At 45.4% G+C, this 23,432-nt stretch overlaps 2 protein-coding genes across 3 annotated transcripts in view; one reads left to right on the top strand and one right to left on the bottom strand.

The window, feature by feature from the left end:
• Positions 1-1,286: 1,286 nt before the first annotated feature.
• MAP1LC3B (microtubule associated protein 1 light chain 3 beta) lies at positions 1,287-12,687 on the bottom strand. Its single transcript, XM_081119254.1, has 4 exons — positions 12,511-12,687; positions 6,315-6,370; positions 2,954-3,060; positions 1,287-2,149 (listed from the first exon to the last, which is right to left on the bottom strand). Exons 1-4 carry the CDS (start codon positions 12,548-12,550, stop codon positions 1,975-1,977), a joined length of 378 nt encoding a protein of 125 aa, XP_080975380.1. The 5' UTR covers positions 12,551-12,687; the 3' UTR covers positions 1,287-1,974.
• A 6,708-nt stretch (positions 12,688-19,395) lies between these two features.
• Positions 19,396-23,432, top strand: part of FBXO31 (F-box protein 31) — a 35,400-nt gene continuing 31,363 nt past the window's right edge. The window contains exon 1 of one of the 2 annotated variants that reach the window (XM_081119387.1): positions 19,396-19,816. In XM_081119387.1, coding sequence (XP_080975513.1) covers positions 19,468-19,816 — 349 coding nt within the window. In that variant the 5' untranslated portion in view covers positions 19,396-19,467. The remainder of the gene's footprint in view (positions 19,817-23,432) is intronic. The other variant, XM_081119386.1, reaches the window with a different exon arrangement.

The raw sequence follows: 23,432 nt of genomic DNA, 5'->3' as shown, positions 1-23,432 counted from the left end.
TGGGGGACATGTGCACATCTGCTGAACAAGGAACTTGGGGAAGCGGAGCAGAGCATTTCCTCAACCCGCTCCCTGTGCCCTTCCACAGTCGGGACAGTGCCTGCCTCAGCTTGAGTTGGGCCCTGGTCGAGTTTTCCAAATGAGGAACATTGGCCACTGCTTGGCTGGTATTTGTACTGTCTCTCTCCCGGATGCGGCTCCCCAGTCAACTGAGGTACCTCCCGCAAGTCATGCGATGCCTTCCTGACCACACAACACACATGCTCTATACTCTTGTGTTTGTTTCCCTTTGTTCGTTCAGAACAACACGTTTTCAAGTGTTTAGTCCCAGATACCTAGGCCCCCCCCATCCGCCCTCATACTCTGTGGCAAGCAAGTTCTCAGGAGAATTTAGTTTTGTAAGGACGAGACCAGGTGGCAGAACCTAGACCAAGGTGAAGAAGATGCCCACCAGACAGACCTTCACAGTGGGTGTCCCTCCCCCACCCGCTCACCCAGCACAGCAAGCCCAGCCCAGATGCTCCTTGTGAGGAAGGACAGTACTGTTTGGCTCTGGCTAGTGCAGGCAGTAAGCAGGACTGCAAGTCTCACAGCCATTAAGTTGAGCTTTGATGACAGTTTTTAGTTGTGCCTTTATTCATCTTAGTTCATTTAAAAATGTACTTATTTTAAAGATCCTATAAATACAGAGCGACTACCCACTAATGTGGATATAAGTCACCCCTCTCGGCATGGTATTTTTGTTTTTTAAAAAGCAGAATTTCTTATAGGAATCTTATTGATCACACAGTAGTTACAAGAATGTCAGATATAATGACATACAATCTAAACAAGACAGGGCAATTAAGAATATACATAAGGTAAAAATATACATATTAAAAGTTAGCCATGTAGACAGACACATGCGGCGGCAGGAGTAGGTGATGGAAGGCTGGGGGTTAAGGGCCATATGTAGTAATGCCTGATCCCACCGTTAGAGTAAATAACTTCCACTAACTGGTACAGGTATTCCATACACATCTTAAGTACACAAGGGCAAACTGCGACCTGCTACATGTAGTCTAACGTGGTCTGTGATCCTTTTGTGATACTCCCATGAAAATAGTAAATGAACCCCATGCAGGTAGGAGGAAGCACTGGTTATTCTAGTTCGACTTGGAAAATGTTTTTGACAATATCTGTGAAGAGAATATATTTCCTTTTACTGTTTTCTTCACAACTGACATGAGCTTAGAGTGGGAGAATTTCAACGGTTGTTTGACCTAACAGTGATAACTGAAATACTCTTAAAAATGTGGTAACTTTTTAATAACATATTTTAGTCACACACTTAACATAAAAAACATAGATCATCTGCAGGATTCTGTAGTTTCTACCACTGTCCTAAAGAATGAAACTGATATAAGTGCTTGTTTATTTACCAAAGCAGGCACTAGTTTGAGCTCTTTGATCAGAAAATATCTAAAACAAGAAATAACATTTTTTCTCTCTGGGCCTGTTACACCCCCATTTAGCCTGCTTTTTGCCAACTGTTACGGCAAATGTGTTTTGGGGGCTATGCTTGAGATTTCTCCAGTTGGTTAGAAACCCTTCAATAAAAAGTTGGCATGTTCTGACTTACTGTCTCTGAATGCTCAAAATGCAAGTTCCTATTGGGGAAAGAACATTAAAATAACTTGAAGATCTATTTTATTGGTAACTTAGAATGCAAAGTATTTTATTTTTAAACTTTTAAACTTGAAAGCAAGACAGCCTAGGTTAAATAATATAGCTTTCCAAAGCTGAATGTGCTCACTTGGAGCTCAGTTTTTCTGTGTAAGGTACAAAAACAACTTTCTAAAACTCCTAGGCAGGAACACTACTGTTTTGATGATCTGTGATTTGGATGAACGGGTCAATCTCAGTTGGTAACATCCTTTTTATCCCCATTGGTAAGGGTTTACAAAATTCTAGAACAGATGCATTTTTCTAGTCTTACACTGACAATGTCATTCCAAACGTCTCCTGAGAGGCGTACACCATGTACAGGAACCCATCTTCGTCCTTCTCGCTCTCATACACTTCCGAAATCGGCGTGGACACACTCACCATGCTGTGCCCGTTCACTAACAGGAAGAAGGCTTGATTAGCGTTGAGCTGTAAGCGCCTTCTACAGAAAAGAAAATGGGGAAAAACATCGACACATTAATAAGTAGGGAGCATATGTAAAAATATCACCCACTCTTACTCATTTAAAAGTAGAAAGATTTTGTAAATGCTGCTTCTGGCAAAATTAAGCGTATGTATACCTTACCGAGGACTTAAATTTCTCGCAAAGCACAAGACATTTTCTATTATATTCATGAATATTAGTGATAATCATTGATAGGTTCTTACTACCTTCTTGAGGCCAGTTTTAAACTAGGATGCTATCTGAAGAGTTCCATTAGTGTCTAAAATGTGAGAAAAACAGTTAAAATGCTTACAAATTAAGACCTAAGCTGCTACAATTTATTACGATTGTACCAAGTCTACATTCTCTCTTACTAATTTTGCTGTACAGAACTTGTAACTTTTCTGGTTAAAGGCCATTTACACTAGATGTTATGAAAGGATAAGAAGGGACATGAGACCCAGAAGGTAAGAAATATAAACTGAGGAATGAAATAGCCTATAGTTTTAGTAAGCTTGCATAATCTTAATCAGAACTAAAGATTTGGCTGTAAGTGTGATAAAGAAGGGGAAGCTAAGCCCCAGCCAGTGTGGCTTGGTTGGAGCATCGTCCCGTACACCAAAAGGTGGCGGGTTCAATTCCTGATCGGGGCACATACCCAGGGTGCCAGGTCAGTCCAGGTCAGGGCACATATGGGAGGTAACTGATATAAATGTTTCTCTCTTCCTCCTCCCTCCCTCTCTCTAAGATCAATTAACAAAACAAAAGAATGAGAAGTTGCCCAAAGAAACAAACAAATACCTAATTATCTTGATGAGTTCACTCATGTTGACATGATCAGGTACAAGAAACTTGGTCTTATCCAGCACAGGAAGCTGCTTTTCACCCTTGTATCGTTCTATTATCACCTAGAAATGAAGCCAGAAATGGGATTTTAAAATAAGTCACTAACAGAGAAAAATAAAATACTTCCTATGTTGTAACTGGCACATTTGTTAGTTTCCTCATAGCTGTCCATCTCTTATAAAATGGTACATGAGAGACACAGTAGCTGCCTCCAGGGAGGTGAGCAGAGTGGCTACAGGGTGGAGGAAGAAACTGCTATGTATTTTGTTTTGTGGAACCATGAAAATATACTACCTAGTCAAAAAAAGACCTTAAGATTTAGGAGCACACAGAGGCTAGGTAGCACTTAAAAGTGTAAAGATCTGAATCTGTCTATATCAATTCTAATACCACCATTTCCTGTGGCATGGCAGGAACCTTGATAAAAGTGTTAAGATCTTAATTACGTGTAATAGACTCAGTTTTTTTAAAATACTAGAGACATGTTTCTCTATTTGACATGAAAATAATCCTAAGTATATATTTGACAAGAAGAGGCTATGATTTGCTGGTTCTAGAGACAATTTGTTACTTGAAGGTGTCTTTCATTTTGATAAAATATTATTTCTTTAATGAGTATTAAAGTCAAGAACCTTGAACTATGCAGGGAACAAAAATAGTTTCACATTATGAACTGAAATAAATCCATTAGCTTCTTGCCATACTTCTTTTCTGGAGAGAGAAAAAAGTCAAGCTGTCATCACCTTCCTTGTTAAAATGAAGTTTATCTATGGCTGTGTGTCAGAACATGATATCCTCAAGGAAGTATCAGTGGGTAGATTACACCTGCCTGAGTTTAAGTGGTAGCAGAAATCGGAGACAATACAGAAATCGTAGATTCTTGGCCCAGGAAGAAGCAGTAGTAGAGAAGAAAAAATTCAAGACCTTAGAATACTTCATTAAAGGAACACACAGCAGCCTGGAAAATGCAAGATAAGATGACCTTGGGTACCTTCTGCTTTCAGCTGCTGAGTCTGGTCTGCCTGGGGAGAAGCTGTTCTAGCTACTCCTACTCACTATGCAGTGGTGATATCCATGAAAATTCGATCACCTATAAATAACTGGTTTACTTTTCAGTTCTTATTTTATTTTTCCTTTAACTCTTCTAATTGGGGAATGCAGATGAATAACTCATAGAATAAGACATTTTACTAGTTATGAAAAGTGATTTCTTACATTTTCATTTAGTGATAGGGCTATGGACAGGAGCACAAAAGAAAAAGCCACTACTGGGGAATGGAGACTGGAGGACCAGGGAGCTGCCTGTGCCTTGTCCATCCATCCACCCATCATATTCCCAACATGCTAAGTGGCTGAGTCTGCTTCTCAAACTTGTTCAGCATGTATCAAGCACATACATGGAGGTACAAACGAGATTTCTGCAAAAAACCGGAAACTATTAGCAGAAAAGACACATTCACATTTCAAAAGGAGTCTGTGGAATAAGTCCTGGCAGACTGCTGGGCTGGCTGTTTGTTTCCAAGGAGTGGCACCTATCAGTAAACAAACATAGCAGGTACTCAAAAGTAAAGAATTTAGCAGTGGAGTTTCTTTTCTTTTTTTTTTTGTTAATCCTCACCTAAGGATATTTTTCCCCATTGATTTTTAGAGAGTGGAAGGGAGGCAAGGAGGGAGGGGGAGGGGACAGACACATGAATTGGTTGCCTCCCTGACATGTCCCAACCAGGGCCAGGGATCAAACCTGCAAACCAGGTATGTGCCCTAAACCAGGGAATTAAACCCGTGACCCTTTGGTGCTCGGGCTGATGCTCCAACCACTGAACCACATTAGCCAGGGCAGCAGTGGAGTTTATAAGTGGTCTGCAGAATTTGTACGAGGTAACCACTATGTACCCAGAATTTTTAAAATCTCCAACAACCATACGGATGGGATTCTTTCCCCATTTTACAGATAAGAATATGACAGCTCCTCTCAGAATTTTAGTAACTAGCCCAACATCACTTATTAACCTTTACCCTAGGGCCTGAACTTGGCCTCAGCCTCAAGCCAAAAGTTTCTTTTGACAATTTCTCTCTAGACCTAGTTCACACCTCGGCAGAAACCTATTTAAAGGCCACCACCAAAGGATTCAGGGCAGAGAACACTGTTGCTGTTGGCTGGGCACTGCAATAAGCACCTGCGGCCCCTACACATGACAAGAAAGAGCAGTGTCTTTCCTCCATCTCCTACAAAAAAAAATGCCAAATATAAGAGGAGACTTCTCTGGGGCATCAAAAGTCAGGCAGCCTGAAATGTGTAGTCATGCTTAAATCCTGAGAGCTACTCATTTCCCAGCAGTAGTCTTTGCTTTCTTCAGAAGAAAGTGGATATTTCCTTCCATTGATAAAATACTAACAGTTCTAACCCCTCTCTCCCTGTCCCCCCCCAAATAGTTATTTGTAAAGTATGTAACATTAAGAAAGCAAACTCAGACTTTGGAGGAAATAGAATGTGATTAAAAACTAGATTAAGATATCGCAGATTGCCCGGCCGGGTGTGGCTCAGCGGTTAAGTGTTGACCTAGGATCCAGGCGATCAGGGTTCGATTCCCGGTCAGGGCACATGCCCAGGTTGCGGGCTGCAGCCGATCAATGACTCTCTCATCATTGATGTTTCTATCTCTCTCTCTCCCTCTCCTTTCCTCTCTCTGAAATCAATAAAGATATATTTTAAAAAAAAATTAAAAAATCTCAGACTGCCCTGGCTGGTGTGACTCGGTTGGTTGGGTGTCATCCCGTGCACTGAAAAGTTGCCAGTTCAATTCCAGGGCACATGCCTGGGTTGCAAGCTAGATCCCCAGTAGGGGGCATGCAGGAGGCAGCCGATCGATGTTTCGCTCACATTGATGTTTCTCCCTCTCTGTCTCAAAATTATTAATATAATATATATATATATCTAAGATTTAGGATTCCTGTAAAAACCCTGTAGTTGCACACAGCAGCACTGAACTAAAGTTATACTTAAGCAGTACTCTCTTCATACATTTTGTTTTGCTAATCCTCACCTTGAGGATATTTTTTTCCATTGATTTTTAGAGTGGAAGGGAGGGAGAAGGGGGGGGGAAGAGATGTGAGAGAGACATCCATTGGTAGCCTCCCGCATGTGCCCTGAGGGGGGCAGAAGATCGAACCTGCAACCCAGGCACTGCCCTTGACCAGGAATCAAACCCAAGACCCTTCAGTGCATGGGCTGATGCTCTAACCACTGACAAACACCAGCCAGGGCTTCATACATTATTAACCACTGAAACATACATAGGTACCTGAAACTACCTACCGGAATTTTGGTCGGATGCTGCTCTCGGATAAGTCGAACATCTTCTACTCTTTGTTCTGTAATGAAGAGACATAGCCATTATTAGGGGCCCTAATGCAGCTTGCTTTCCTGGATTTTTGCTGGTTGAGTTCCATATCTGAATTCACCTCTCCTTAGCTGTGGCAGAGCAAAGCCTTAGACACATCTTTCCTAGAACTGAAAGAAACCAAGCACTAACACTTCATATCTGGCAAAGGTTGGTATGTAAGGCCAAAGGCAATTACATGGAAACCAACATAAAACTACATGGCTATATTAGGAGATATGATATAAGACCAGGGGAAAAAAGAATGCCCTATTTGAGTTTTAAACAGTTTTGTACAGTGCCCAAAATAAAAATTTAAAGCACAAAATCTACTGAATACTTTTCTGAGAATATCTCTGTATTCTCCCCATTAATAAAATCATTTGTATTTCCAATAATTGTACGAGACTCTCTGGGGAATACAGGGGAAAAACAAGCCAAGTCCAGTTCTCAATATAATTGGAGGGACAAGTCATATATAAAGCAATATGAGAGCATATGATTAAGATGGCATTAATTAAAACCTAACAAAGATTAACAAAATCACCTTGATTTACTATGGTAGGATTCATTCTCATGGTATTTGCAAATAAATTACCAATGTCATGAAATTCCTGAGAAAGTGCTCATAGTGGTAGCTCCAGAAAAAAAAGATGCTAAGACCAATATAAAAATGAATTTATTCTGATGTCATTGCCAATTTTGTTTGGATTAAAAAAACATTTTAGTATTCTTCATAAAAACTATTGAAATAATTCCCATATTCAAATATGAACATGTAAGTTCTATTTGTATTTTCCCATCCAACATTTCTCAATCAGTTCCTAAGATAAATTACTAAATAAAAACATATTTGCTATAGACCAAGAGGATTGCAAACTCATGGATTCCTACCAGTATATATTCTTATTCAATACATGAAGATAAACATAAATTTAGCTATTGTTAATATTAAATGTAACCTAGGGGTTTTCATCTGTGATACTGTGATTTATAACAAGAAATATGTATTTGGCCCTGGCACAAAGCTCCCAAAACCCTTGAATTTTCCTAAGTGATATGAGTGATAGAGATGTCTTTCCTTATTCATAACAAGCCCCTTTCAACCACACCAGAGTTCATGTTAATAAGGTGACTTTGGGAAAGCTTTTCTGGTTGCCAGGGGGACCAACAGAGAGGACTGAAACTTTCAGCCCCACTCTCTGACCACCTGGGAGGAGAAGAGAGGGGGCCAGTTGTCAGAAGCACAGGTAACAACCTGCCCTTGCAATTAGTGGTTGAAGTGTTAGGGAGGGAGGGGAGTCTTGTGGGACTGAGCCCTTAACTTACTGGATCTGAGGCTATCACCAGGTAGATAGTGTTAGAATTGAGTTAAATTGTAGGACACCCAGCTGATCTGCTTGATGTGTAGAAAACCCACATGTCTAGTGTCAGAAGTGAAGCAATGTTTAGTAGAATACTGAAAGTAGAGGAGACATACAGGAAGAGTTTTTTCTTTACATTATCCTTTGAACCCTTCTCTATTTCTGAGGGTGTGGATTCCTTCTCAACGCTCTAAGACCTGTCCCTATGATTCTCCTATCAAAAAACAGGTGCTCTACCATCTAGACTTAGCTATCAGCCCTCTCCACAACAAAAACCTCTATTTTGTCACAGTAGATTATTTCAGAGGCTAGGGGAAATCAGAATTTAATTAATTCACTCTAGCAAGTGGATGATAACTTTCATATACCCTGGAATATGTTCCTTTAAAAGTGTATCCTAATAAATCTAAAAGTTAAGTGGAAACATTTAGGCATAAGGGGAAGTTTTTTTTTTACACAAGGAAACATTTATTTTGGTACATGAAGAAGGGAAAAACAAAGTAGACTCTAAATGTGAGGCTTCGAAGTCAGAAACTATAGTGTCAAAAGTTTTCTTTATTTTGATTTATCCCCAGAATATGGCATAAAAGGAAGACAAAAATGATTATTTTTTTTTTATTAAAGAGCAGGTGAAGAGAGTAGCACAGGAATGTCCTCAGTGTCTTGGCCAGGTGAGCCTGAAGCAATTGAGTAAATATGGTTTTGCTGATACCTCACTCTTTAATATGTTTTTATTTATTTGAGAGAGGGAGAGGGAAACATTGACAAGAGTGAAAAACATTGACTGGCTGCCTCTGGCACACCCCCTACTGGGGTTCTAGTCCCCAACCCAGGCATGTGCCCTGACTGGGAATCGAACCAGTGACCTCTTGGTGCATGGGACTACGCTCAAAAAACTGAACCACACTGGCCAAGGCAAAACTTCACTCTTTTTAATTAGACAGTTATCTTCAGAGGTCAATTGTACATTTGACAGAAGCACACCAACACCACAGATCAAAGGCACATAAAAAGGATAATTCTTTTAACTCAATTATTTTCTCAGTGCTATAAGGACCTTTTATCATTTATCTTCAATGAACTGTGCCTAGCAGTCAGGGACCCAGTTCTAGTCATCTCTGTATTCCCCCAGGGCTCAGGCTTATACATAGAAGATGGTTAATAAACAATAAAAGCTGTGAAATGGAAATACCACTCCAAATGCACATCGGGTGTACTTCCCCAGATTCCATTTCCTCCTGTCTCTAAGAATCCTTATAAGCCTTACAAACAGATAAAAATGGAGGATAGGCGTCTAAGGTACCGTATTTTACCAACATACCACTTGCAAAGTTGCTCTGAGATTCTCCAGAGCATTTAAAATAAAACTTCAAAGTAAAACTTCACCTACATACATTTTCCAGGGTTTATTTCACTGAGTGAAATGGAAGCATAATCAATATTTTCCCAATCTGTCTATAAAACTTAATATCCAATCTATCATGGAATGCTACCTAGATTTTGCTATAAATCTCACTCTCCTGTCTACCTATTAAGAGTAGTTGAAGCTACTTATTCTAGACCAACACAAAAACTTCTAAGACATGCAAACCCTTTCATTATTTTTTTAATATTTATTTTAAGATTTTTTTGTTGACTTTTAGAGACAAAGGAAAAGGGAGAGAGAGAAACATCAATGTAAGGGTGACATATCCACCAGCTGCCTCTTGCACACCCCCTACTGGGGATCCAGCCCATGTGCCCTGACAGGGAGTCAAATCAGCAACCTTTTGATGCACCACTGGAGGACGCCCAACCCACTGACCCACACCAGCCAGGGCCAAGCCCTTTCATTATTAATGGAGAGCCTTAAGGCCTAAATTTACCTTTGAATCTCAGCAGAACAGTGTCTGGGGGAAAGAAGTTCTGATATTAACTGGCCAATCCCAGAAGAAAATGGAGTGAAACTATTACACTTGAGAAGACCAAATCCAAAACTGCTTGCTCAAATATAATTTTTCAAGTTTATCATATTTTTCAAAACATTTGCAAGGATGCCCAGCTGGCATGGTTCAGCGAACGAGCACTGACCTATGATCCAGGAGATTGCAGCTGCACAGTTTGATTCCCAGTCAGGGCACATTCCTGGGTTGGGGGGCTTGATCCCCAGTAGGGCGAGGAGGCAACCAATCAATTACTCTCTCATCACTGATGTTTCTATCTCTCTCTCTCCCTTCCTCTCTCTGAAATCAATAAAGATATATTCAAAATATATATATGCAACGATACACTATGCATCTTGACTCAGAGTGTTGATCTACTTCATGTATTGGAAATGATGGCTACCTACCAGAGGATAGAAGAATTCATCTCAGAAGGTTAAAAGTACAAGTCCAGACTCTGCCACTAGGTGGACCATAATCTTCACCTCTCTGGGCCCCACCCAGTTTCTTCAGCTACAAAAGGAAAGGGTTATTTGGGGTGGGCCCTAAGGTCCATTTCAACCCTCTCAATTACGGTATAAGACATCAACAGAGCTATATTCAATTTTAAATTAACCTAAACTCACTCACTTGGAAAGAGAAAGAAATGCTTAAGCTAACTGAAGCTGGTCTTAGATTCTATAGAGGTTCTTGCCAAAGAATTGACTCCCCTTGCTTACTGTGCTACGAATCTCTGAAAATTGTCAACTATCAGTGCTGCTAGGATAGTCAAGAGCAAAGAAAAGCAGTAATCATTGAAAGATATTTGATACTTTTCTGCAAAATGACTATTAAAGAGATCTTTAAAAAGGAGGTGGGAAGGAAAGGTGAGGTAAGGGAAAAGCACACAAATACAATATATGGGGTGGGCAAAAGTAGGCTTATTGTGCCATTATGACATTCTTTTGAGTTAATAAAGCTATTGTAATAATCATAATCTGCATGTCTTTTTAATATGAACTGTAAATCTACTTTTGCCCATCCCATATGTAAGATACACTAATGGGGGTGGGGGAGCACTCCTGCTTGTTTACTCCCAGAGCCACAGGTTCCAGGTGAAATCCTTCTAATTCATTAGAACATATTTCTTCCGAATAGCCTAAAAGTACTTTAAGCAGAGAAAAGTATAGTTCCAGTCATGAGAAAATGGGCATCTTTCCCACACATATGCCCCCAGTTAACTTTCAAATGCCAGTCAGTGAGAACAGAAGCCAGATACAGCAAATCTGCTTTAAATGCTGCTCTCAGGGTTGCATAAAAGCTAAATAACATTAAGAGTTCACTAGGGTCACTGAAAAGAAAACCTAACAAAAAAGGCACGTCTAAGTCTCATTAACCAACAAACTACCTCAAGAGGCTGTTTGAAAAGATATGCTCAGCAGGCCAACATGAATTTCACTTACTGACACTCCTCAGGCACAAGAAGTCAAATACTTATCAATAATGAGATCCAGAAAACCATACCCAAGCTCAAATGAATGTCTACCTCTTTCTAGACTCCAGGAATCTAGACAAAGGCACCACTGCTTGAGATCCTAAAGGTTACCACAGGGGATTCTCAGTGCAGTGGAAGCTACCTGTACTCCCAGATCTGCTATAAACAAGTCCTACAAACAGACATCCACGGAGGCCACGTTGTTACTGCAGAATTTGCTTGCTTAAGAGGAGAGCGAATCACTTCTTTCTCATCATTTCTGTGGAGGAGTGATTATTGTGATGTTACTCTTAATTTCAACCAAATGCCAGAAAACCTAAGTTGGGATTCTAGTCTCAACTGGGAGAGAACTGATTTGATTTACTGCTGGTATAAAAGTAAGAATGTACTCCCAAGCCAAGAGGAAAAGCCATCCACCCTAGCTCTCCGGCCACAAACACCATCAAGAGTCCGGCTACACCGGCCGGTACAGGGGTGCAGAAACTGCAGATTCTGGGGCTCACCAGGGTTCACTCCTCTCAGTTAAGGCACTGACGGTTTCCAGTGCCCACAGGAGATCAGGACGACTTACCTGGAGATGATTCACTGGCATCCTAGAGCCACCACTTCAAAGGGCCTGTCACAGCCCCGCGTCCCGGACAGCCTCCCCACGACTCCCTGACATGGTTTTTCGCTTTTCTGGAGGGAGTCACCCCCCTACCCCCTAGACTGGAGGGCTGAGCAGGGGCCAAAGGTGATTCAGCACCCCGGCGCGGGACGAGGTGTGAACGCCCCAGGCCCGGCTCTGCACCCCGCCTCCCCTCCCCCACTTCCCGCAGCCCTCTTACCCCTCCTCGCGGGCCCTCCCCGGAAACCCTCGGCCCGTCAGTCACCCGAGGAGGTCGTCGACCCCGCGGCCCCTCGGGCCCCGGCCCCGCGTCTCCTCAGCCCCCACCCCACCCCCGCGGGCCCGACCCCTCGACTCCTCAGCTCCCGGCCCCTGAGCCTTCAACGTGGCCCCGGCGTCTGGTCCCCGCCGCCTCGGCCCCTCAGCCCTACGGTACCAGGCCCTCCGTCAGCGCCCAGCCCCCAGCTCGGCCACCGCCTCGGCCCCTCAGCCCTTTCGGGCCCCCGTCCCTCCCGGGCTCGGCCCACCGCCTCGGCCCCTCAGCCTCCCGAGCCCGGCCCTCCGTCAGTCCCCGGGCCCGCAGCCCCTCAGCCCTCTCCGGCCCTCCGCCCACCCCCGGCCCTCCTGGGCCCGGCCCGCAGCCTCGGCCCCTCAGCCCCCTCCGGCCCCTGCCCCCCCCCCCCCCAGCCCGGCCCGCCACCTCGGCCCCTCAGTCCTTCCGGGCCCGGCCGCTCCCGTCAGCCCCGGCCCCGCCGCGGCACCCACCGAAGGTGCGGCGCTGCTTGAAGGTCTTCTCCGACGGCATGGCGGGCCAGGCTGGGAGCGGGCGGCGAGGCAGAGGGTCCCTCCCGGCAGCTTTAGGTGGCGGCGGTTCCGACGGCGGCGACAGCGACTTCCCTTGTGTCTCCTCAGCCCGCAGCCGCGTCAAGTGACCAGCGCACCGCCCCGGGAGGCGGGGCCAAGGGCGGACTCTGCCTCCGCCATAGCGTGCGTGGCGGAAGCGGGGCCAAGCGTGCAGCCGGAGGCTGGGGGGGGGGGGGAAGTGCGCTGTGCGCAGGCGCGCGGCGAGGGCCGAAGTTCACGGCCCGGAGGGAGCCCGAGCCTGGGGAGCAGGCGGCCCGCGCTGCCCTCGCCCCACGGGGACGCGTGGGTGCGACGCCGGGGCCCCTGTCACGCAGGGCTGCCCCGCGTGGCTGGCTGCTCTGAGTGAGCGCACTAGTGTTCCCAGCGCTCTTAATGACTCTACCTGGTAGGGCACCTCTGTGCTTCTGTCTCACGAGTTATCACCGACATAAGAGTTGCTGGTGCTTCCTCCTCTTTGTTCGTCTTCGTTGGCTTTCCAGATCAAGTGCTTTCACGGGTGGGTGTGGGTGGGTGTGTGTTTTAATTTTAAGGATCTCCACTGGTCACTTCTGTCGCGTGTCAGAACTAGGAGCAGAACTGCAACTGGGTTATTTCAGGGTTTGCTCACTAGAGTCTAACTTTGGAGCAAGCCTAAGGATGATTGTTCTGGTTTAAGACCTTCCTGTTGGGTGAATTCCTCTTTTGACAAAATGCTAACGCCATTCGGTGCCTTCTGGGTGGCCCCTCGGGCGGCTCGGAGGTGTATGCCCCCGCAGGGGACTGGAGGCCTGGGCCTGCCCGGCAGCTCAGCGCGCTGGTTTCGCTCACCGCGCACTTCCAGCCTCCAAAATACGGAGCCTCACACGTTCATACCCCGCAGTCTTTCCACCGCGAGCTAGCTGAGCAACCTTATAAGCCATTATTCCGAGTCTCTGACTCTTTTCGTAAAAAGCCAATAATATTTTAGAACGCCAAGCGTTTTTTGAGGATCAAATGAAAGTGCCCTGTAGACGCGATATCACTACGCAACGTTATCAGTTCAGATATTGCCCATCTCGATGTCTGATGAACATACATCTATATGAACGGCAACTGATTCTTTGGCTATTTTTGCTCTTTAATACTTTGAAAGAGCACCATATTTCTAGGTTTTTACCCCCCTTTGAGTTTGTAAAAGCCTTCCTTATGTGCCTGTTTGATAAAGTAATCGCAGTGTGCTGAGATGCATTACTATTCAAATGTATAAAACATTCTAAGATACATTTCTCAAAGTGGTTTTAATACAGCTGGGGTTTCTTTCTTTATAAACAAGCACGTATGTTGGAGGGCCTTTGTAATTCGTCCCCAGCGCCAGAACAATGATGTTAGTTGTTGGTCTTTATTCTGCCACTGTCTACAAAAGAACAGTGCATTTGTGCAAGCGTCACTTTCTGTCCCAGGTTTTTTTCCCCCTCGTTCTGTCACAGTTCTTTACCTTGAAAATATTATAATATACAGTGAATAAAGAACACTTAGACATTTTATCGGGCTTCCAAAGTTCCAAAGGAAGATTTTAAGCTCCCAGTGTACTGTCTTGATTGTTTTGTATTTATTCTGTAAAGATTGTGAGAAAAAAAAAAAAAAATCCGGTAAGTGCTTATTATGTACCTACCTTCTGCCAAACACACAATGATGTTTTAAAGTACAAAAGGATTTTTATGATACTAAGTATTGGCTGATGAGTGCTTTCTTGGCTTAGTGCTACTTTGTAAGAAATGGACTTCTCATTCTCTTGCTGGACAACTGTTCCAAATGCAAGAAGAGGGGAAAAATTGATTATCTGGCATATGGGGGTGGGGGGAAGGGAAGGAGAGTTTCATATTTTCCTAGTCCCTTAGGCATCCATAAAGCTTTACCAAATTACAGGAGGCCTCGGGTTCACTATCATAGCCTCAAGGGATTAGCCTCAAGGGCTGTGCTAGGGATGGGACAGGGTTACTCTTTGTGATTTTCAAGTACTGAAGACCATATTTACAGTGGTTCTTCTAGTCCTACCCCTAACCTTGAATTTCTACTTGAATCTAAAACCACATATCCCTACATATTTCTCAGAAAATCAGTACAGTTGGCGTGTATAAAGGTGTCTCAGAAGCATAATCTCCATTTTAGACTAGCAGGGTTAAGTAAATAATAAATTAGATTTAAAATGTATTACTTTAGGCCCTGGCCAGGTAGCTCAGTTAGTTAGAGCATCGTTCAGATATGCCAAAATTGCAGGTTGGATCTCCTGTCAGGAAGCAATCAATGCAGGGAGGGGGTGGGGGATTGGGAGTGGGGGGTAGGGGGTGGGGAGTAGGGGTTGGGGGCAGATGGAAGAGGGCCTAGAGGAGATAAATGATGAAAAAAATTTTAATTTAAAAAGAAGCAACCAAAGAATGCAAAAATAAGTGGAACAACAAATTGATGTTTCTCTTTCTCCCACTCTCTCTCTAAAATCAAATTTTTAAAAGAGTAACTTCATGCAACTTTTGAAAACAAGTGTGTTTGAGTGTATGTAAAAAATTGCCCCAGATTGCAATTAAATAGAAGTTTGGCATAGTGAGCAAGATTCAGAGTGGCAAATAGATATTATTCATGAATTATTTTAAGATAGCTAATATAAGCATAGTATGATTTATTTTTACATGAACGACATAAATATTACTGTTCCTTGAAACAATCCGTATAAAAGGGAAAAGCAAAAGCACATCTTTCATTGAAATGTATTCAGTATTTTCTCCAGGAATCTCATGGTGCTTTTAAACTATCAAATAATCATTGTAGGAAGCCAAGCGGTGTCAGTTTCAAATCTCTCTCACTCTATTCCTTTTTCCATAACATTCAATGACCGTCATCATGGGGGAAATAATTTAACCGATAAAAATCGAATATGCCATCCCAGCATTACGGATGTCACACGGCTGTAAATCATTTCTGTCCAGCTATTTCTATGAATCTGTTAAACGGGGCGTGAAACATGAACCTGCAGCCTAGAACACATTGGAGTTATTTTTGCCACACTCAACATGGAAGGCAAGTCCCGCTGAGAGGTAGCTCACCTGCTCAGGCCTGGCCCCACCCCTCCTCTTTCTGATTGGAAGACATCGTCCATCCCGAAAGCTGTCTGGGCCACTATTGGCCGGTTGTCCAGTCCGTCGTGCGTCATGTCTTTGCTCTTCAGAACAAGTAAACAAACAAGTATTGCTCAAGAGGAGTGTCCGAGCTATTCTCAGAAAGGATCCCGTCGGGACGGTTCTGAAGTTGACAGCGCTGGATGCAGCCTGTGGGAGTGTCTTCCCTGCTCCCCGGGAGGCTCTGCGAAAGAGGCACTCGATTGGGGTGCGTCCTGCCTCGCGCAGGGGCTCTGCCCTCTGGGGCTCAACTTCAGAAACCAGCAAGCTGGTGCATGCAGGAAAGGCATCATCAACCGCTCAGATAACCTAACATCATTTCTTTTTGTTTTGTTTTGTTAATCCGCACCCGAGGCTGTTTTTTCCATTGACTTTTGGAGAGACTGAGAGGGAGGGAGGGGTAAAGAGATAGAAACATCGATGTGACACATCCATTGGTTGCCTCCTCGACAGACGGGGTCGGGGATAGGCCCAGGTAGGTGCCCTGGACCAGGAATTGAACCCAAGACACTTCCGTCGGAGGGCCGACACTCTAACCACTAGACAAAACCGGCCAGGGCCTAACATTATTTCTTAAATGAATGAATAACGACTGATGGAACTGAGTGGCGTTCCAAAGGTGGTGGTTGGTGGTGGTGGTTCGCTTGTTTGTTTAATTCTAGACACACTTCGGAGGATTGTTTTTCCAGCTTTTGCCCATACAGTAGATGCAACTGTTACCATAAATCTCTCATTTAGCCTATGAATGTTTTCCCTTCTTTCCATTCACCTGGACTGTTTCTGCTGAGCAATGGCTAAGATGACTTTTTTCACATCTGGATTCTGAGAAACAGCATGAGTAAAGTTAACACGGTTTACTACTTTCATTGACTTCCCAGGCAACCAACTGAAAAATGCCCTGCCCTATATGCAATTTATTTCCTTAGATGTTATCAGTTCTCACTAACAAAGAGTTCATTATTACAGTCTCATAGTATTAAAACAAACAATCTTTTCTATCTAGTTTTTCCTTTTTAGCAGGAAAGAACCCTCCTTAGTGTTCTTTGCAAAGGATACAAGTTCTTTATGAGGGGCTGTAAAACTGCTCAAGGACACATAAAGCTTTCCACATTCAACGTGTCATAGTTCTCTGCTATCTGCAAAGTCTTTCCCGCCTGGCTCCTTTACACTAACATGCATTACCCAAGCTCTCACAGCTGTCTTTTTCTTCCTGTTCTGATGGTCTGCACCAATTCAATCCTTCAGCATCTTTATGAGTTACTGTACACAGCCTTCCTGCTGTAAAGAACATATAGCTATATCTTTTAACTGTATAGTGGCATAACTCAAATTGTGAACATAGAATAGTTTAACCATTCTACTAAAGATGGAAATTTGAGCAAATTTATTTGTACATTGTAATATACTCCAAGCTCCCCTAGAAGAAAATTATATTTTATTAATAGGGCCTAGTAGGGAATATATACATATACAGATATGTATCTATATGTATTTTTAAATGACTGAAATGTAACAGTGACAAGGATCATGCTTTAGAATCTTGGATCCATACAGAACATAGCACATAGGCTAGTCAGGCATTCTGTAAATATTTATTATATTATTTGATACATTACTGAGATATTTCCTAGCTTGGATGGTGATGGTGATGATGATAACCCACCAGTCTTCTCTATGTCTGTTTGGTTCATGTTCCTCCCTGATTAACCTTTTAGCAAGTTTTTTTTTTTGTCATTCAACAAACATTTGGTCAGTAAACATTCACTGATTGCATGACGGGTGAGTATATCTATCATGTTATGAGGGGCACATCTAGTAAAGCTGGTGCCAAAGGAAGCAAGAGTTTACAATAAAACAATATGATGGTACAGTAATAAAGGGATCATCCTTCCTAGAAGGGGATGTCATTAGAGGGCAAGGAGGAAGGGGGTTGGTTTTAATGGCACAGACTGGGGAGATGGGACTTCCTGGCAGAGGAGACAGCTTGAGCAAAGTCAGAGAGATGTGACAAGGCATGGTGAGTTTGGGCTAAGGAATCTGATGGCTCCCATTGAAATATAAGTGTGGGGAATGAGAGGAGGCCAGGCTGGAAGGATAGGGCCAGATAGTGAGCCTACTTTGTGTGATGTGATAAGGAGTCAATGGGCCCACTCAGTACTTTTAAATAGGTGAGTAGTGAGGTGGGTCTGCTTTTATTTATGTTACTATTTGAAGGCTACCAGTTCTGGCAACTAGAAAGGATGGATTGAAAAACCTTCTAGATGCATGTAGGTCAACTCGGTGGTGTTTTTCAATTGTGTGGACGCTAGATGGTCAAAATTTGAACTAGGGCACTGCTATTTTTGCCAGAAGATGCACTTCCCCATTTATGGGATTCTGTGGATTAGGTTAGGATGCCCTCTTTTCTGCTTAGAACTTTCTTTATGGAGGTGATGGTGGATAGCCAGGAATTTGTGGAGGCTGGGCCCAGGGGAACTATGAGGGTTAATATTTTCTATTAGATAAGCAAGACCCCGCACTAGACCAGAAACACTGGGGTGGCTGGGAGGTTCTTAGCTTCCATTTAGATTCTGGGCAACTCCTCCAGCACTTGAGGGCATTGAAAGAAGTCTTGATCAGAAAGGAATTGTAGAGCTGCTTCGATAGCGTCCACACACCCCTGGCTCTCCTCTCTGAAAACAATAACAAGTTTGTTGTTATGAGCTATTTAAGGTGAAGCCACAGTCAAGAGGTAGCTTTACACATTCTCTAGAGCACAGTAAACAAGGTAACTAGGTCTCAACAACCAGATCACTGAGAAGATAACACAGGATTTATCAGCCAGTATGATTTCCCCTTTTCACTGTAATAAGGGCAGAAATGAGTGAATGTTAGTTTTTAGATAAAAGAAAGAGCCGACAAGCACAATTCAGGGTTCGTTTGGCTTACCCAGTTGGCAGGACTTTAACAGTTGGCGTTGATTCCACCTACCACTGAATGACGCCTTCCGTGTGCAGCAGTCTCGGGGGTCATTCAGAGCTTTCCTTGCGGGGGGTGGGGTTCCTGGGGAGGAAGGTGTCCTCGGGGCTGTCCTCAGGGAGAGGTTCTGGGGGTTCTGGTGGGGGGGCCCGCGGGGCCCTCAGAGAGGGTCCTGGAGGGATTCATGGGAGGGGTGTTCTCCAGGGGTCCCCTGGACCGTCCCGGGAAGGGGCCGTGGCGGGGGGGGGGAGGGCATCCTGGGTGCGGCAGGCACACCCTAAGGCGTTCCTGGGTGAGGGGCGGCTCCGGGAGCGGGTGCGCGCAGTGGGGAGCGCGGCAGCCCTATACTCTGAAGACGGTGAGTTCGGTCCGCAGACGTGGCAGCCCACACGCACGTCTTCGGTCGCGAAGGGGTGGCCGTCGCGCGTTCGTGGGTGACATTCTTTCCCCGTGCTCGCTTCGGGAGCGGGACAGGAAGCCCTCAGGCGGCAGGTGAGCCGAGGCCAGCGCCTGGGAGCGGACAGGGCCGGGCGGACCACCCGTCCGCGCACGCAGAGAGTCCCGGGGCGCTGTGCGGGGGCCCCCCGGGGGCGGGGCCGAGACGCCGTGGGGGCGTGGCCAGGCTTCCCGACTGGGAGGGGCTCGGCTCGGGTGGGGCGGGACTGGGTCCCGGGGGCTCGGCGGGGCTCCGGGCGGGGCGGGGCGGGCTCGCAGCGGCGCCGGCGCACGCGCGGCGGTGGCGGCGGTGGCGGCGGCGGTTCCAGGGGCCGGCATGGCGGTGTGCGCTCGCCTCTGTGGCGTGGGCCCTTCGCGGGGATGCCGGCGTCGCCAGCAGCGCCGGGGCCCCGCCGAGACGGCGGCGGCCGACAGCGAGCCGGACACGGACCTGGAGGAGGAGCGCATCGAGGCGGGCGCGGCGGCGCTGGGCGCGGAGTGGAGCGGCCGCGGCGCGAGCCCCTCGCCGCCCCCGCGCTGCTCGCTGCTGGAGCTGCCTCCCGAGCTGCTGGTGGAGATCTTCGCCTCGCTGCCCGGCACCGACCTGCCCAGCCTGGCCCAGGTCTGCACCAAGTTCTGTCGCATCCTGCACAACGACACCATCTGGAGACGGCGCTGCCGGGAGGGTGAGTGCGCGGCGGCGGGGGGTCCGGGCCTGGGAAGGGGCTCGGGGCCTGGAGGGGCTCGGGGCGGGGGGCCGGGCGTGGGGAGAGGTTCTGAGGTCGGGAGGGCGCTCGGAGGGCCGGGCGGCAGGTGTACGGGGCCTGGAAGGAGGGTCTGAGGTGCACAGGCGCCCTGGACAGACCTGCCGTAAATTGGGGGCCTCATGGGGGGTTCGGGCCTGGGGGGGACTCGAGGGTCTCAGGTCCCCCACAGGCCCTGGATGGAGACCTGCTCCAGATGGGGCGGCCCCGGCTATGCGGGGGCGGGGGTCCCGACCCAGATCCGGGACGCGGGGGTGCGGGCGAGGTAGCGTTTCCGGTGGGCATTGGGGTGCTCCGAGAGGGGCGAGGGGTCTCCCGGCTGCGGGGACGGGGCGCCGTGGAGCCAGGGGAAGTGACGCGCTCTGCGGGGGCGGGGTGTCCCTGCGGGTGTGGGACCCTGGAGGTTCATAGGTCGGTGGGAGTGACCTGGCCGCTGCGGGCGCCCCGCGCGTCCCCGGCCCTTTGGGCGCGCGGTGGGCGCGGAAGCGGAGCGGGGCGGAGAGGGTGAGCTGGAGTAGGTCCGGAGCGAGGGCGGCCAGTGTTTGGAGGTTCTCCTGAGAAAAGGAGAACCTTTTGGGTCTTTGGACAGGTGGGTGGAGCTGGGTAGCGCAGGAGGCGCCGCTGTCTCCCCCGCGGATGCTGGTGGCAGCGGTGAGGGTGGGGAGTAGTTAGTTTTGTAACAAATCCCAGGTGGACGGTTTGCTCAGTCCCGAGTGCAACGCTCTCTGTGTTTAAACGTTGACAAATCTTTGATGTTTAATAAGTTCTCGTATGTTGGTAAACAGGATAGGTAAGACAAAGTCTGAACAACGCAGAACAGCAAAAGAAAGAATCGCCTGGGAGCATTTGAGATCTTGCTGCCTGGCATTTGTCGTCAGTTTGGCTCAAATAAACTTATTATTTTTTTAAAGTAAGAATCATCAGAACCCCTACGATCAAAGATTAAACCACCCTTAAAATTTTGGAAAACATCTCTCTGTATACACATATAGAGTCATGTACACGTTTTTGTTTAAATGAGATCATACTATGTATATTCTCCTAGAGCCAGTTTAGTATAAAAGAGCTTCTTACTGTTCCCCTGCATACATATGCCACAGACTAGTCCCTTACGGACACGCTTAAATTTGTAATTTGTCCTTGTCATAAACAGTGCTATCAAGATTGCCTTTGTGCATTTCACAGGAATTTATGAGACCTACATGTACCTTTTAGAACTTTTGAGATGATCTTAGTGTGCACTTCCCAAAGTGGGGTTGTGGGTAGTAGGAGGTGCACATTGAAAACACCTTAGATACCTGTTGCCCAGCTGTTGGAATTTGCACCCCCAGGAAGGCTACCTGAGAAGGCCTCCTTTCTCAAATCCTCCCCAACGAGGCGATCAGCCAGTCATCTTTTCTCTTCTGTGAACCTCAGTGGCTAAGACTCTGGATTTGTAGCCATCAGGGCAGGCTCTGTGTATCTGCTGAGATCCTGGACATGCTCCTTTACCTGCACAAATGTTCGTGGGAAGTGCTGTCCTATAGGGTTGCTTTGAAGGTTAACTAAGATGATATATGTGAAGCCCTCACCCTTTAAATGGTGGGTGTTTAGTTATGCTTCTTGGCCATTTAAAAAAAAAAATATTGATTTTGAGAGAGGGAGGAATGGAGAGGGAAAGAGAAAGAGAAACAATGATGCGAGAGCGAAACATTAAACTGGTTGCCTCCTACACACCTCCTACCAGGGATTGAGCCCGAACCCCAGGCATGTGCCATGTGCACTGACCAGGAATCAAACCCACAACCTTGCAGTGCACAGGAGGATGCCCAACCAACTGAGCCACGTGGGCCAGGACTGTCTCTTTTTTTCCTTAGAGAGTCTGTTGTCTTACAAATTTGTAAAAACTCTTTGAATATTAGCAGTATTAACCTCTTGTCATATTAGTAAGATATTAACCTTTTGTCAAGTATGTGGCAAGTAATTTTCTTTTGACATTTTTTTAAATCCCCACCTGATAGGATTTACTGATTTTAGAGAGAGTTGGAAGGGGGGGAGAGAGAGAGAGAAACATCAACATTGATCGGTTTCCTCCTGCACACACCCACCCTGACGGGGGATCGAACCCAAGGCCTTTCGGTGCACTGGATGATGCTCCAACCAACTGAGCCACACAGGCTAGGGCTCTTTTGACATTTTAAAATAGAGGCAAAGAAAGTTCCACTTTCTCTTTCTCTCTGATTTCCATTTGCTGTCTTTTGTATTTTGTACACCTGTAAGACCCAGGTTCGTCACAGATGATCCATTGTGCTTAGAGGAGTTTCTCCATCAGTCAATCAAAACTGTACTGTGGTCTCTGGGGAACTGTAGCGTGTGTGTGTGTGTGTGTGTGTGTGTGTGTGTGTGTGTAGTTCAACTCTAGGAATGGAGGGTAAGAGAAGCCTTGTGTAATCAAAAAACTCAGAGGCATGCCACAGAGTAAAATTAACAAGTTATAACTCGGTCAATTCCTAGAATTGTTCATGGAAATATAAAAGTCCTGATGAAGATATAGAAAGAAGTGGGGGAGCAGACACAGAAGGTCCCTTGAGCCCTTTCCCACTGTTGCATTTCTCAGTTCAGCTTTCCTGGGACAGCAGACACATCATGATGTGGAATCCAGGCATGTTGTTCATCGAGGCAGTCTGCCATGCTGGGGGAATTTTCATTTTGAGAAATATAAAAAATTGAAAGATAAAAATGATAAAACAGGCATATTCCTAGTTACCCCTCAATAAATAACTTAACTCTTTTGTCATAGTTGGTTTTGATTCCTCTACCTTTTGTCGTTGTTGTTAATTCTTGCCTGAGGCTCTATGTGCTGCTTCATGCTTTGAAGAGGCCACACTTTTGTTCCTTCGTTTGTTTTTATTTTTTTTCATTATACCCAGTATGACAGTGAACAGTCTCTTGTGTGTTTCTTTGGACACAGATAAGTTTGAAAGTTTTTCTATGGAATATATCCAGAAGCAGTGTTGCTGGGCAGTGTTGAGATTTGCAGGTTTTGTTTTTGTTTTTTAGATTCACAGTTTTACTAGGTACTATCCAGTTGTTTCCTAGAATGATTTTACCTGTTTACACACCTGTCACTGGGGCATGACTAGGCACGTCACAAAATATAAAATACAAATGCCCAAGGCGCATCGTCACAAAGGAACTGCCTTTTGTGGTCCAGGTTATCTCATTTAATCTGATGTCTGCTGGAGTCATTCTAATGTGAATGATCCATCTTTTAAAATGTGTGCCAGTCTGGATAAGAAGCAGCATCTCATTTTAATTTGCATATGCCTGATAACTAGTGAGGGTGTGCATATTAGAAATAAAGTTACTGGAGATTTGGATTTTTTTTTAACTTGCTTCTCCTTAATCTTTGCCTCCTTTTTATGTTATTTTTTTTTATTGACTTGTGGGTTTTATTAATTTAGTCTGGATAGATTTCTGTTTAATGTGTTGCAAAACACTTCCTTAGAGTCTATAGTCATTTGCTTTTTAACTTCCTTTATAGTGACTTTTGTGAAGG

Source organism: Miniopterus schreibersii (genome assembly GCF_964146895.1).
Source record: "Miniopterus schreibersii genome assembly, chromosome: 18".
In the NCBI taxonomy this organism is placed as follows: Eukaryota; Metazoa; Chordata; class Mammalia; order Chiroptera; family Miniopteridae; genus Miniopterus; species Miniopterus schreibersii.
Note: the sequence above shows the minus strand (reverse complement) of the source record. Positions and strands in the feature narration are given on the sequence as shown.

Excerpts from the sequence above, each read along its gene's own strand:
- MAP1LC3B (XM_081119254.1), bottom strand. The coding sequence starts at position 12,550 with ATGCCGTCGGAGAAGACCTTCAAGCAGCGCCGCACCTTCG. Across the intron at positions 3,061-6,314 it reads AGCATCCGACCAAAATTCCG|GTGATAATAGAACGATACAA; the intron begins GTAGGTAGTTTC and ends CTTCATTTCTAG. Across the intron at positions 2,150-2,953 it reads GAACTCATCAAGATAATTAG|AAGGCGCTTACAGCTCAACG; the intron begins GTATTTGTTTGT and ends TCTTTTCTGTAG.